Source organism: Trachurus trachurus (assembly GCF_905171665.1).
Source record: "Trachurus trachurus genome assembly, chromosome: 5".
Classification (NCBI taxonomy): Eukaryota; Metazoa; Chordata; class Actinopteri; order Carangiformes; family Carangidae; genus Trachurus; species Trachurus trachurus.
The window spans coordinates 22503884-22517754 of NC_139896.1; the positions used below are offsets into that span (position 1 = coordinate 22503884).

The 13871-nt window shown below is 40.8% G+C and overlaps 1 protein-coding gene across 1 annotated transcript; it reads left to right on the forward strand.

The window, feature by feature from the left end:
- Positions 1-1836: 1836 nt before the first annotated feature.
- Positions 1837-8688, forward strand: nicn1 (nicolin 1; the record flags this gene model as incomplete). Its single annotated transcript, XM_083971143.1, has 6 exons — positions 1837-1983; positions 4806-4985; positions 6872-6985; positions 7984-8052; positions 8185-8289; positions 8647-8688. 6 exons carry the CDS (start codon positions 1837-1839, stop codon positions 8686-8688), a joined length of 657 nt encoding a protein of 218 aa, XP_083827269.1.
- Between the last annotated feature and the right edge of the window lie 5183 nt (positions 8689-13871).

Consider the following 13871-nt stretch of genomic DNA (forward strand, 5'->3'; position numbering starts at 1 on the left):
GTCTCACTGACAACAGTTTATGAATTAAATTCCCCCCATGAAAAAAAAAATTAAATGACCCCCCCTCGAAAATGAGATGGCACATCTCAAGGGGCTATCCTGTAAAAATAAAGTCAAATAAAGTCAAATAATAGGTTATCAATATTCAGTGTTAGAAAAACACTGTACAACTGATGCTTTCTATAGGCACATACAGACTATTTTAGAAGAGAATAGAAAATACTTTATTAATCCCTAGGAGGGAAATTCAGATCGTCCAGCAGCTTACATAACAACGATATGATATAAATGATATAAAAAGTAAACGTGTATAACCTAACAAAAGGCACTGTGCATTTTGATGGCAGCATTAAGGATTTCCTGAGTATTCTGCAGGTCAGGGAGATGAGCCTGTTACTGCGGCTGCTCCTCTGACCTTTGAGAGTCCTGTGTAGAGGGTGTTGGGGGGTCACCCAGGATGGCCTTCAGTTTACAACATCCCATCCTCCACTTAACCACACAGCGTCCACCAGCTCCGCTCCCTCTCCCATCACACAGCTACATTTCTTGATGAGCTTGTCTAATCTGTTCCTGGCTGTTTCTGACCCTGATGTTGTCACCCCAGCAGATGATACAAACAGAGATACTGTGAAGGTTTTGTCGTCTGGCCCACACTCCCAAGCAGGAGGTGGCGGCTGTGCAGCAGGACGAGATGCAGCTGAGAATGCTGCTGGTCCTTTAAGACTCATCCTGTTGCCGTGGTTACGCTCAGGAGGAAACACACAGAGCACCTTTAGCATGTCATCTGCGACCTCAAGCGTTTGAGACTCACGGTGCTCTCTGTCCTGGACTTTTACTAACTGTACCTCCTCCCTGAGAAGAACAGGCAAGTACCGAACAAACACGAAGTCACTCTATTGGTTAATTCGAGTCCTGATTCAGCAATAACGCCGGACTCGTCTGTTAGCAGCTGCGCTAGCTGCACTAGCTGCACCGTTAGCTTGTTTGCTAACGTCGCTGCCTTCCTTAACTTCTTACAGTTTATTTATTTACACTCTATAATAAACGTTAAACACAAAACCCTTCAGTGTCGCTGTTGAACCGCTGGATCTCGATGTAACCTAGTGGCTGATTTACACTCATAACATGTCGCTGTCCATGGTGCTAGGAGGATAATAATGGTTTGGGATGAATGATCTATAACGTTACAGGTACCGTATGTAGTTAGAGTACTGAGAGAAAGAAATACACGACAGTGATCATATACAGTAAGTAAATATTATTATTGTTATTAACATAACTACCCTAATGCCATTACTTTTTAACCTTTTTGAACATTAGTTGATATGATATGATCATTCATTAGGCTAGCCTATATCCATATATCCATAGTGTAGCCTAAGACTTGTAAAGAAACACTGCTGACAATAAAAAATAATAAAATATGTATTCATTACCCATCCCCTGTCCAGTTTAATATTATTTTTTTGCACTGCTTCCACTTACTTTGTCTGGACCATTCATAATGTTTTATTTAATTATTTTTTGTTCTCCTTACTTCTCACTGTACATCTAGCAAGATACCGGTACCTATTTATGTATTAAATAGGTATGCACACATACTTGGCCAGTGAGGCGGATAATGATCTGACAGTTTGAATTATATGTTTGTTTGTTTTTTCATGAACAGAAGGACATAAACTACTGTCTCTCAAATTACATGTATTTTCATTGACGAATCCAATCCAATTCTCCGACCACTTGAAAATAAATACTATACTTAAGTACTGAGTTTAGATTTGTGGACCGTGTGTACTACTAAATTAACTCTTATCATTCTTTATTTGTTTCCAGAGCATGAGTGAGAGCACTGATGACCTCAAGGCTGTGACCTGCACAGTCAAACCTCCTGTCTACCTGCAGATTGGAGACACAAAAATGGACGCATCTCACTCTGGTATTTGCGTGGTTGATGTCAATCTCCCTTTTGGAAAGTCTGCCAATGTGAGTTACAGCTTACCACAGAAAGTGGTTGACACATGAATGATAGTGCACATGTATTTGGTATCCACACTGTAAAGAATTATGTTTCTAACAATGATTTGATCTTAACATGAATTAGCAGTAATAAAATAGTCAAGTCGTCAGAAATGTTAAAATACACTTAGTGGCTATGAGTTGGTTCATCAGTTGTCTGCTTTTGAAGTGACATGGTATTGATCCTGGCTGTGGTTAAAGAACCACTGTCATATCAGCTTCATGAACACTTGGGGCCCTAGTTTGCTGGCGCAGCGCAGGTGGCGCAAGGTAGCGCAGCCGGTCTAATGCAAGTTTCGACCAGCGCAGCCGAGCGCAAAGTCAGATTGGGAGATTTGTAGATCGCGCTGCGCTGAGATAGGCGTGGCCGCGCAGCAGGGGGAGGCGTCACAGACTCAGCTTGGTGCAGTGGAAGTTTTGTGCGAAAATGTCTCGCCGAGGTTGCGCTGAAAGCTCGCCACCTCCAACCAGGTCTAGTCTCAGCGCAGGGCGGAGCGCAGCAGGTGCAGTGGAAGTTTGGCTGACTGACCTGCAGTGCACACACGTCACCAAGACCTCACAGGCAGATCTCCACAGTTCCAGACACATTTCAATGCAATAAATATCCACAATAACCACTATTTAATGCAACTAATGGAATCAACACGTGAATTTATATCTATATAGATTGTCCCGTCACATCTGACGTCAGATCAAAGCAGAGATCAAAGGCTGTCAGCGCGTAAAGGAAACTCCACCTGAATTAACACAGCAGGGACGAACTGGCACTGAAAAGCAGCTGTGGATGTCCCAAGCAGGACTGAGGGTGGATGACTGCATGTCGCTGCCGTGTTGAGATACCACTCTGCCCTTGTGATGATCGCTTTATTTATTTATTTACTTATTAATTCATTAGCGCATCAGGCAGCCGTAATGAAAAACAAAACACAAATCTTCATCTCTCTTAGTCCACCACAGCCTCGGTATCAGATAGTCAGTATATAGCCGTATACTCAGCATCTCTATCACAGAAAAAAAAAGAGAAAAAAAGAGACGGACAGAGAGAGAGAGAGAGAGAGAGAGAGAGAGAGAGAGAGAGAGGAGGACAGAGAGAGAGAGAGAGAGAGAGAGAGAGCGTCCTTTATGCTGATTTCATCCGTTACGCATGGTGTTTGTTTATGTTGTATTATACCTCTCATCTTGCTTACAGGGTTTGAATAAATGTGAGTTTCTTTATTAGTTTATTAGTTGTTGTTTCTTTCATTGGGCAGGGGTTCTCAGTGTATCAGATCAAACCTGATTAAGGATATTTGTATTATTATTAGTAAACTCATTATTGGTCACTCTGAGCTCGGACCTCCGGGGAAACAGCTGTTTCCTCCGGGGAGAGGTTCGGCCTCTGGCGTCGCTGTCTCCTCCGTCCAGTCCAAGTATAAAATGACAAACTTGCAGCGCGCATCGCCCTCCGCGCAGTTAAAGGTGAGGAGAGGAGCTCATTTGATTGGTGAAGATCTGACTCGCCTGTGTCAAACCCACTCCACGCCTTTCTCTCCTCCTTCTGTCTCCCTCCCGCCCTCTCTCCTCCCTCTTCGCCGTTTGCGCCGGTGGGAGGGACGAGGGGAGGGTTTACGCTGGTCTAAGTCTGACTGCGCGGCCCACGAATCTTGCGAAATGGACCTGGTCCAGCCCCGTTGGCGTGGCGAAGCTGCGCTGAGGTTAGACTTCGCTCGGTCAACGAAACTAGGGCCCTTGGTGTCTATGTGTCGCAGCCTTATTCTGAATTGTGATACTGATCACATTCTCTGTATACTCAGGTTTTAAGTGAACCAGTCTAGTTTTCAGTTTTGTCTTTGATGTTTATAATAAAGTACGAGCTGAAGTAAAGAAATAACCTCCACACTTGTGACTCATATTCACTGAAATTTGCCTGTATTGTCACAAAGCTCTCAGTTCTCTGTGCCAACATGTTCCTACCTATTGAATTAATGTCTTTATACATGGTCCTCTAATTCTCCTTATGCTCTGATTGTTGACCACATAACCTATGGTTATGGTATTGTAAGAAGTACCAAATGTGTGTAATCTTTTTAGTTTGTTTCCTTTGTCCCCAGTTCACGGTTCTCTCAAAATCTCTCAGCACCATTTTCTGTTTCTGGTAAAAAAAATTTTTTGCATTTCTGTTTCTGGTGTCTCCCAGTGGCATTGTCTACTAAAGCAGAGAAATTGCACACGTAAATAAATTACTTTTTAAAAATATATCACTGTATTCCAGTCTGGAGAGACACTTCAAACATTTTGGGCATTGACCTACTTTTTCAGCATTTAATCCTAATAAAAAAAAATCTTTTTTATAATGCAGAGTGACTCCTCATTAGCTCAAGGCTTCAATCTTCAAAGGCATCTGCCTGGAGCAAGTTTATGCATGAATGCATTATCTCTTCCAGGCTTTTTCATGGTGGTGTCTTTAGCTAACGTTAATACTGTGATTTGGCAGACTCAGTGTTTCTTAAACAATAGGTTAAGACCCAGTGTGGACTGGAGGCATGTTTCCTCAGGGCGTCACTATAGTTTAATGGCCCGGATTTATTGTGGAAGACGATCTGTTTAAGTGCCATTTCATCCAGCAGGTCATCGGGGAAGCTCTTTTTTATTTATTCGTTATTGAAGTTGGATCGAAGGTTAAAAAGCATTTGACTTGTCTGCTTATGTTAATCAGATCATATCATCAGATAATAGCAGGTTGTTACTGTCTCATGGAGACAGGTTATTTCAGTATATTGATCGCAATCCACTGTCGCTGTGTTTTTCAGATTGAGGAAATCAGCTTTAAGAACTACTACACAGCCTATGTGACTGTGCGTTTGTTGAGGAGGAATTTAGCGCAGGACGTCCCTGCAAAGTGGTGCACGGCTCTGAGAGACCTGCCCCTGATGGACAACCCCCACACAGAGGGGGGCTCCCAACACTACTACTCCATCCACAGGACACAGGTGAGGCTTCAGCATAGTGTTCTCCAAGGGTAAAACACCTGTATGCTTGTCACTGCTGAAGAGTCTTGTTATTATCACCAGGGAAGCTGTTAATGTTCCTGACTGGAATAGTAGAGAAAACTGTGATATACTCGTAAACTGATGTCTCTTGGCAGCACTCAGATGTTGTTGTTTTTCCCTCTGCACACCACTTGTAGAAATTCCTAATAGCAGCAAAATGTGAAGATGATGACAAATTGTTGTTGTTTTAGTGTCCTAGCTTTGTGGTCCACCACAGCCAAAAACGTCACAATGCAGAAACCATGCTTAGATGAACCGTTCTTATATACCAGCGAACATCAGGCCACTATTCAACATGTCTGCAGCTGAACAACACATCCCATTGGGCACAGAGCAAACAGAGGCTGCCAGTTCTTTGTGCTGTTTATGTTTTTCCTCTCAGCTGGTGTTGGAGGCGAGCCAGCCAACTATCCAGGAAAGGCACAATAACCATTGTAATGTTGATATATGGCAACAAATACAAACTGAGATATTTTCCATTTCTTCTTTTTATTTCTTGTTTGTTTTCTATGTAAATAGAGCCAGGTGGTGAATGGCAATTTAATTTTTGTTTACTCCGAATGGTGCTCCGAGTTTTAAAGAGTGATTGTGTAAATCATGTTTATTTACTTTACATGGGTAATTGTCATATTTAGCCTGAAGGGATGTTGAATGCATACTTTTACTGCAGAAAATATTGGCACATAAAGCACAAGAAGAATGAAGCTCTAGGAAACGATCTTCCCTCACCTGTCCACTTGTCACAGTGGCAGCTAAATCATAAACTTTGCTTGGAAATGTTACAACTGCTATGTCTACCCACCTAATCTCAGCACACATTAATATTAATATTGGACATTTTGGTAATTAATATCAAAAACAAACCTTGACGCTGCTGGTCCAGGATCATTTATCTTGACCTATTTGATCTCTGCCAAATAATCCCGGGTGTTAACACCCCAGTACATCAGCTCCTGTATCATTTCCCTCTGTTGTCTCAGTCAGCAGCGGTCGCAAATGGCTGTGTACATTCACAGAGGTGGTAACTGCCTCTTCTGTCCTCACTGCTGCTAGGTAGGCATCATGTTTACACTGGGAACACCAGAGGTGAAGGAGAAAACAACAATTGCTTTGCTGTTCTGGTTTCAAATGATCAACTCTGAATTTTTCAAGATTTCGAGTTTTAATGTAGTTGATCTACGATCAGTTGACAGTGACAAGTATCGTCAGGCTGATGAACAACTTAGTTATTTACTACTTAGAAGGCATAGGAACAGTACTACCAATAACAGGTGCTATATATGAAACCTTGTCTTGAAAATCAGAAAGATTTATGCCTGCAACTTCAAAAACTTGTTGGTAAAACCAACAGCAAATGTGGAGGAAACTTCATGAAGGCAGCTAATCCAAGAGAAAAAAAATAACATTTACCAACAAACAAATTGTGACAGAGACTAACTACATCTCCTGACTTGAATCCAGTAGAAAACCTTTGGTGTATTTGAAAGCAGAAGAAAGTTAACAAACAAAAAAAAACCTCCAGCAAAGCAGCTGGAAAGAATCAGAATAAATCTCCACAGACTCATGAAGACAGGTATCATTATGAATAAAAGAGCATAATCTCAGTAATGAAGACTGAACACTGAACAGACCTCTGGTGTAGCTGGTTCCTAAGGGATTTGACTGTGTTAAATGGAGTGGATGTTGTGATTACTCAACATTTTAGTGGTATTGACTGGTGCTGTAATCAGTTTTATTTTATTCTGTGACATTCATGTGCATCAAACACTTAACAACCACTTTTTCTCCGACACCACTGATGTTATGGTTTATTGTTATTTGTGTAGATGCAGGTGGAGCCTGATCACGTTGTGTCTGTGCGCCTGATCCTGAGACAGCCGTCCTCTGCCTGGTTAACCTTCAGCCTGGAAGACATCAAAATATATCCGCACACCGAGCCGGTTAGTTTTTGTTTTTTGTGTTCAGAAATTTTGACCCAAAAAAAAGAAAACAAACATGTAACTTTCTGTGTCGTATGTACATTTGTGTGGCGGGTAATGCCAGAAGGAAGGATTGTCTAGTTTTTGATGTTCTTAGTAAATGTGTCTTGTAATCCAGTATGGGTGGCACAGCACGAAAATGAAATATTCATTCATATACAAACTTAATGAGACAGCGAAGACAGAATTAATGTATTTAATGAGGTGAATGTCACTGAGAGGGAAGGAGGTTACTCAGCAGGGTAACTGCTCCCTGAGCAGGTTTATATTTGAGAGTCTTGTCTGATTTGTAGTGTAATTATGCTTCTGGAAATTGGTTTTATTTTTGTCAATTTAGTTTCTGCATTTTTCTTGCGGATAAGAGAGACATTACCTTGTCTGCTGGCTTTTGCGCATATCCCAAATTTTCCCATCACCGATGTGAACACTGCACTCTGAAAACATTATCACATATTTCTGGCCAACACTCCACCATAAAGAAGGTTACATCATGTACAAGGAGACGGTTGTTGATGTTTTTAGCTCATTCACAAAATGATCCTCATCCACAATGAGTGTCGGAGAGCTGCTGAGCCAGGAGATGATTCTCTAATGTTTGTCACTACAAGCAGCACACAAATTGCCATCTGATGATCTGAGGGAAAAGTGACTCACATGAATGGAAATTATTTATTTGGTAATTTGTCGTGTGATACATCAGCACGTTGTTTTTGAGTCTGTGTGTGTGTTTTATTTCTAACTGTGTGATGTGAAGCTTTAAGCTTCCATTTGATGTGAGTGTAGCTTCCTTCAGGTACACTATATTACTACTACTACAGTAAAACTATTCTTAATATCACCACTAAAATAAAACCACATTTTACATAGTATGGGAAAAACAAACAAAAACTAAATTATTATATTATCTAATTATTATTATTAATTTATGATGTCATTATGGTTGTTGTTCCTCCCCTTAGGACCCAGAGAAGGAGGTTTCTGATTGGCTTTCTGACCTGACCCTGGTTGACCAGCACCCTGACCTGGAGGTAAATCTTTGTTTTTTTGTGTGTGTGTGTGCGTACGTCATTAAAAATGATTACTGTAATCAAAGCAGTTTGGAGACTGTACATTGCTGATGCTTCTTCACGCCAACATTTGTTTTGCTGTGTGTCTCACAGGGCCTCCCAGACCCTCAGACTGTATCATCTAGTATCCAGCAGATGTGGGCTCTGACTGAGGTGATGCAGACCAACCAGACTACAGCCTCCATTGGACGATTTGATGTGAGTTTGAAACAAAGAGATCACCGCTGTATTTAAATATAATTCACAACACAAAAAGCTATATTAGCAGTGGCTTTGGTTAGCTCGGTTTTAATTGTGTAAATCAATTAATTATTAATTAAGCATAATCTTATTTATTAGTGCTCTCAGCTTCTTCAACTTGATCCTCCATCAGTACTTTTCTTTTCTTTTTTCTCTTTTCACTGAGTTTACTGGAGCCTTGATGGCTGTGTTGATGCAATCTCTGCTTTTCTCTCACTGACACTCTCTTGTGTGGTCTCTACAGTACTAACAGATGTGGCATTTCACATGAAATGACGGAGAAAAAAACTTTATTCTCGTTGTTTGTCTCCACAGGTGGACGGATGCTACGATATCAACCTGCTGTCCCTGACGTAACGTGGTCATTGTGCTCTTGCATGCACGTGAAGCTCACTTTATAGACGACCACTGATGATCAGTAATTGAAGGAATACTGATGAATACCAATGGAAATAGGACAGGGTCAGTTGGGGAACCGTTAACAATGGAAAGATTTTACACAGACATGTGATGCAGTGAATGGCATGCATCTGCTGCTTTATCATTGACTACTGGCAGAAATGTGGTGATATAATTTATTGTGACAAACGTTACATATTCTGGTCATAAACCTCAAATAATGCTGTACATGGTATACATAATATTATTATTTTCACAGAGGAGTACAGTTTCAGTCCCACACACAGTGCATTCATGTTAATTACAACTATCTATTAAGCCAAGAAATAACCTATGTGCTCAAATCATTCAGTGTTGCGCTGTAACACTATAAATTGCCTAATTGCCTAATCCATTACTGTAGGTAGTGTTTATCTTCAAGGGTGTGCATGTTTAATGACATAAGTAAAAAGGGCAAAAAATATGCACTTTTTTTTTTGTAATGCCATTCACTATGAAACACTGGGTGGCAGCAGTGGATAATTTAAGAGGTGTTTATGTGTTGTCAACTTCCTTCTTTGTGTGGACCAAGACCGAGTGAGGACACTTGTGAGAAGATTCTGGTCCGGCCTCAGGGCTGTTGATATAAAATATATGATATTTGAATTTAGGTTTATTGTGATACAGGTTGGGAGCCAAAATATCCATTGTCAATGAGAGTCCTCACAAATCTTGTGTGTACATATGAGTGGTGGAATGTTTGAAAAAGTGGACTGTCTGAAAATGTGAAGTCTACGTACGTATATGTTGTGTCATTTGCAGCTCTTGTTGCCACATGTCAATAAAAAATATGTGTTCCTGTCTTTGCTGAGCAGTTATCAAACAATATTAACTTCTGGGATGCATTGGGGAATGTGGCACACAGACTTTGCTCAGCAGCTGCTGCTAGGAAATAAAAAATAAAGAGAAGAATCCCAGTGGTGTGTCAGGAAATCAGCTGCTGTTCTAATTTTACTTAGAGTGCAGAACAGCATTGTAGATCCTCAAGAGGTTCCCTCAACAAAGCTGAATGAAAGAAAGAGGACAAGTGTTTTTTTTCTGCTTCTCATTGTTTTACTTTGCAGAGAACAGACTAGTAAACAACTGACTGTCACAATATGTATACATGCACCTTCCACTTTCCCAGGATCCTACATACTGGGAAGTTGAATAGCTTTCTGTACAATATTATAGGTTTTAACATAAATCTTTGTGCCTGGGCCTTTTAGCAGCATGTTGCTCAGATTACGAGTCATTGTAGCTTTCTTCATTCAGTGTGGTGAATGGGCCCTACAGTGATGTTTGATGCTTGAAGCAACAGAAATCAGAGTGCCGGGTGGTTTCAGGGTGAATAGAGTTTAGTCCCCAGACAGTTAATCCCTGATTTTTGCACTGCTAGTTCTCATGACTATGTCAATAGGAAATGTTCAATTGTTGTTGCAGGTACAGTAGCCTATGTGGAATCTTTCAGTCCAACTGCATTAAAGATTGCAATTTATAGGATTTCATATAGTTTATAATTTATTTTTTTTGCTTCTGTATATGTTTTGCTGCAGCTAAGGTATAGGCTGCCTCTTTCTGCTACTTGTCAGCAATTAAGTGGTCTGTGGTTTCCACAGAAACCTGGCTATTTAAAAGAAAATGGAGCTGAAACAAACCAGTTTTAGTGAGACAATGTGAGGCTGTGTGATTTAAATATGAACCAAAAGGAACATAAATCACAGTGCATCTCAGGGTGTATGAAGCAGGCTGAACTGTTGGTGTCCCTCAGAGGCTCATTTAGTCCTGATGAGGAAAAGAGGTTAATGGCTGCAGATTTCCTCAAAGAAGGACCCATGATGAATGGGGTGTTCAACCTGAGTTGGACTGTGTGCGTGTTAAGTGTGTGTGTGTGCGTGCGTGCGTGCGTGCGTGCGTGCGTGCGTGCATGCAGGGGGAAGGCTGCAGGTCTTCTCCAGCTAATCAGAGAAAGAAAAGCTTTCTATGCTTCCTTTAGGCTGCCTTTAGGCTGACATAATTTATATAGCACAATTCATACACCAGCACAATTCAGTGTGCTTCATAGGGTAATAAGGGTTAAAATCGCCTCTATAGCATGTGAGCAGCTGCTACAGGTCATGATGACGTGGGATTGTGTAAAATGATGTGATTGAGATTGAATCCTTCATTTATGGGATTATTAAAGGGATCAGATTCACTTTCTACTATACACCAAACAGAAAAAAGCAACATCATGTTAGTCTTGCAGAAGTAATTCATCCACCTGTTGCTTCAATGTTTTAATATATTTTTTACTAGTCGGTGGAGTTTTCTTCTGATTTCCTGGTGCAGCTCTGTGCCTGCCTCAGACAGTAAATGTGATATTGGTCCACACAAACTATCCTCTGACTTTTATTTTGGTTACTTCAATCCACAGCTTACAGCAGAGTTAAAAATGGGAGGCACACCTGAGAAAAGTAAATGAGGTGAAATAAAGTCAGAAAGAGAAGGAAATAGAGACAAAATTGAAGGAACAAATTAAGAGCGGACAGGAGATTGTCAGTGCACCTTTCCACAACAAACAAACAAACACACACACACACACACACACACACACACACACACACACACACACACACACACACACACACACACACACACACACACACACACACACACACACACACACACACACAAATCGACAAATACAAAACTGTGTATACCACATCTGCAGAACCAGCTGCCTATTCAAGTGTACTTGACATTTAAATTCATATGCCCAGCCCTACTTCTTGCACCCTGCATATTGATGCCTTCTGGAGCCTGGACACATTTGTAAGAGAGCGAGAACGGTGTGAATGCAGGAGATAGTGGAGGAGGAGGAGGAGGAACACTGTTTATGTGTGTAAATGGGAAAAAAGAAAGAAAAAAAGAGCCACACAGACACAGCAGTGTATTGGCAAGTACATCACAAATACAAATTGTGATACGGGTGTTACAATTCAATATATTCTGATATCCTTAATCCAATGCAATTTTAGGGAATCTGACTGTGTGAAGAACATACTGTACCATTGTGTGTGGAGATCCTGAGTAAAAACAGTTACTGGAGTATTGGCAGAAAGGAGGGAATGATCACCCTTGTTTTTGTCATTGTGTTGTATCAGCAGACGTCCTTCCTCACTCCTGGCAGACAATACCTGCAGGAAGCTAAAAACAGTTTATTGATGTTTGACTAATTAGTTTAAAAATAACATTCATGTAATGGTTGAATTCAAATCAAGCCCAACCTGGAGTTATTAGGGGCCACTCAGAGTATTTACCTCTAGGCAGGAACTCATTTATGGTTCTTCATGGGTGGTTCCTGCCATGGAGACATGCCCCAACAGACCCCGTAAAAAGGCCCCTAAACCTTCCTTAGGAACCAGGAGGCTTTTGAGGAACTTTGTGCATTGTAATTGATTTGACCCCAAAAAAGTCCTTGGTCAAGGTGGGGGATGGGTGCGCGGGTGGATCAGGGGTCCTCCATCACTTTTCACCTTTAGTACTAAAAGTTCTAAAAAAGTATTTTTTGAATGCACTTAAAATGAGAGTCAGCCCTTGATGTATATCCAAGAAATGTGTAAAGGTTAGTAATTCATTGAAAATACTGTCATCATAGAAACGACAGATAATTTTTTTCTTGGGAGGACTGTTTCACCAATTCCTGGTATTTTTGTAAAAAGGGTTGAATTTCTTGATCTTTGAATGCTCCCGACTTGCTACAACAGAGGACTTTTTCTTTACTCATTTTTTACAATGTTCAGCTGCACTTTATCCTGACATTACAGTGATCCTAAAAAAACTTGGATTTAGGGGATATTCAGGCATAAATTTAACCCATGGTCTAATACACCATGACATATAAGACCCCCCCCCTTGAGAGATCAAGTTTGCCAACTGTCAGCTTCTACGTAGTTCAGCAAAGACCGCCGCACAATACCAATACACTGCTGTCGATTCCTCAACCAACCAACCACCATCAAAAAAAGCCAGGGCTTCCTCACAATGAGCAAACTACTGGAGAAGAGTGGGTGAGTGGCTTTTTTGATGTCGATTGGTTGGTGGAGGAATTGACAGCAGTGTTTGCTATCGTGCGGTCTTTGCTGAAGTTGCTACAACAAGAGAAGCTAGTGGTCGGCAAACATGATCTCTTGAGGGGGGGGGTCTAACTCAGTGTCACGGTGTGTTAGACCATGGGTTAAACTTACACCGGAATATCCCTTTAGGAAACCTGGAGAGTCTAATGTACTGTATTAGCCTGATAAAACTCCCCACATTTATTTGGCCTTCTGTAGTTTTGTTTGAGGAAACAGGGCTCCAGCCTGTACAGTATAGGCTACCTTGTGTTATTGTTGGTGTTTTTCAAAAAATAGCATGACATCTCGACAGTTAAGACAAAGGAGGAAACAATTTGCCTCCAAATTGATGTTATCAGACCGGAATCAAATGTGTTTTTCTTTGTGTTACAAAACTTATATTGTCTCTCTCATTAACTCCTACTCCCATTTCTCTTTAACCTCCGCCCATTATTTTGACTGAACACGTACACAAGCTTTCAGCCTCCACCCATCACTCTTTTCTTCCTCCCTGTGCCCTCCATGTTTAAAACCTGATTTGATCCTTGCAACATTGCATCATTTTCCGTGTGATGAGTGATGCCGCTGCAGCTCTTCACCCCGATGCCATGAATCATTTATTCAGATGAGTCTGTGACAGCGGTGTCACAGCCTTTCTCTAATACCTGACAGCAAGAAAAAAGACACTTCACACTGTGAATAGAATACTTTATAGCACTCCTTCCACCTCCTCCAGATGGGCTCCTGGGAGACTGATCTCTTGGAAAACTGTTTAAAGGTCGACTTTTAACTTAGAAAGGATTATTTGGGCTGGTAATTTAAAATAAAAGTTTAATTTTCAGATTTTTTTAAAATAAAAGTTTAATTTTCAGATTTTTTTAAAATAAAAGTTTAATTTTCAGATTTTTTTCCAAAAAAAAAAAAAAAAATATATATATATAGAAATAGATAATCTACAGCAGGTAAAGAAACAGGTGTGTGTGTGGGGGGGTGGGGGGTACATTTACTCACTTACTGGGTGTATCA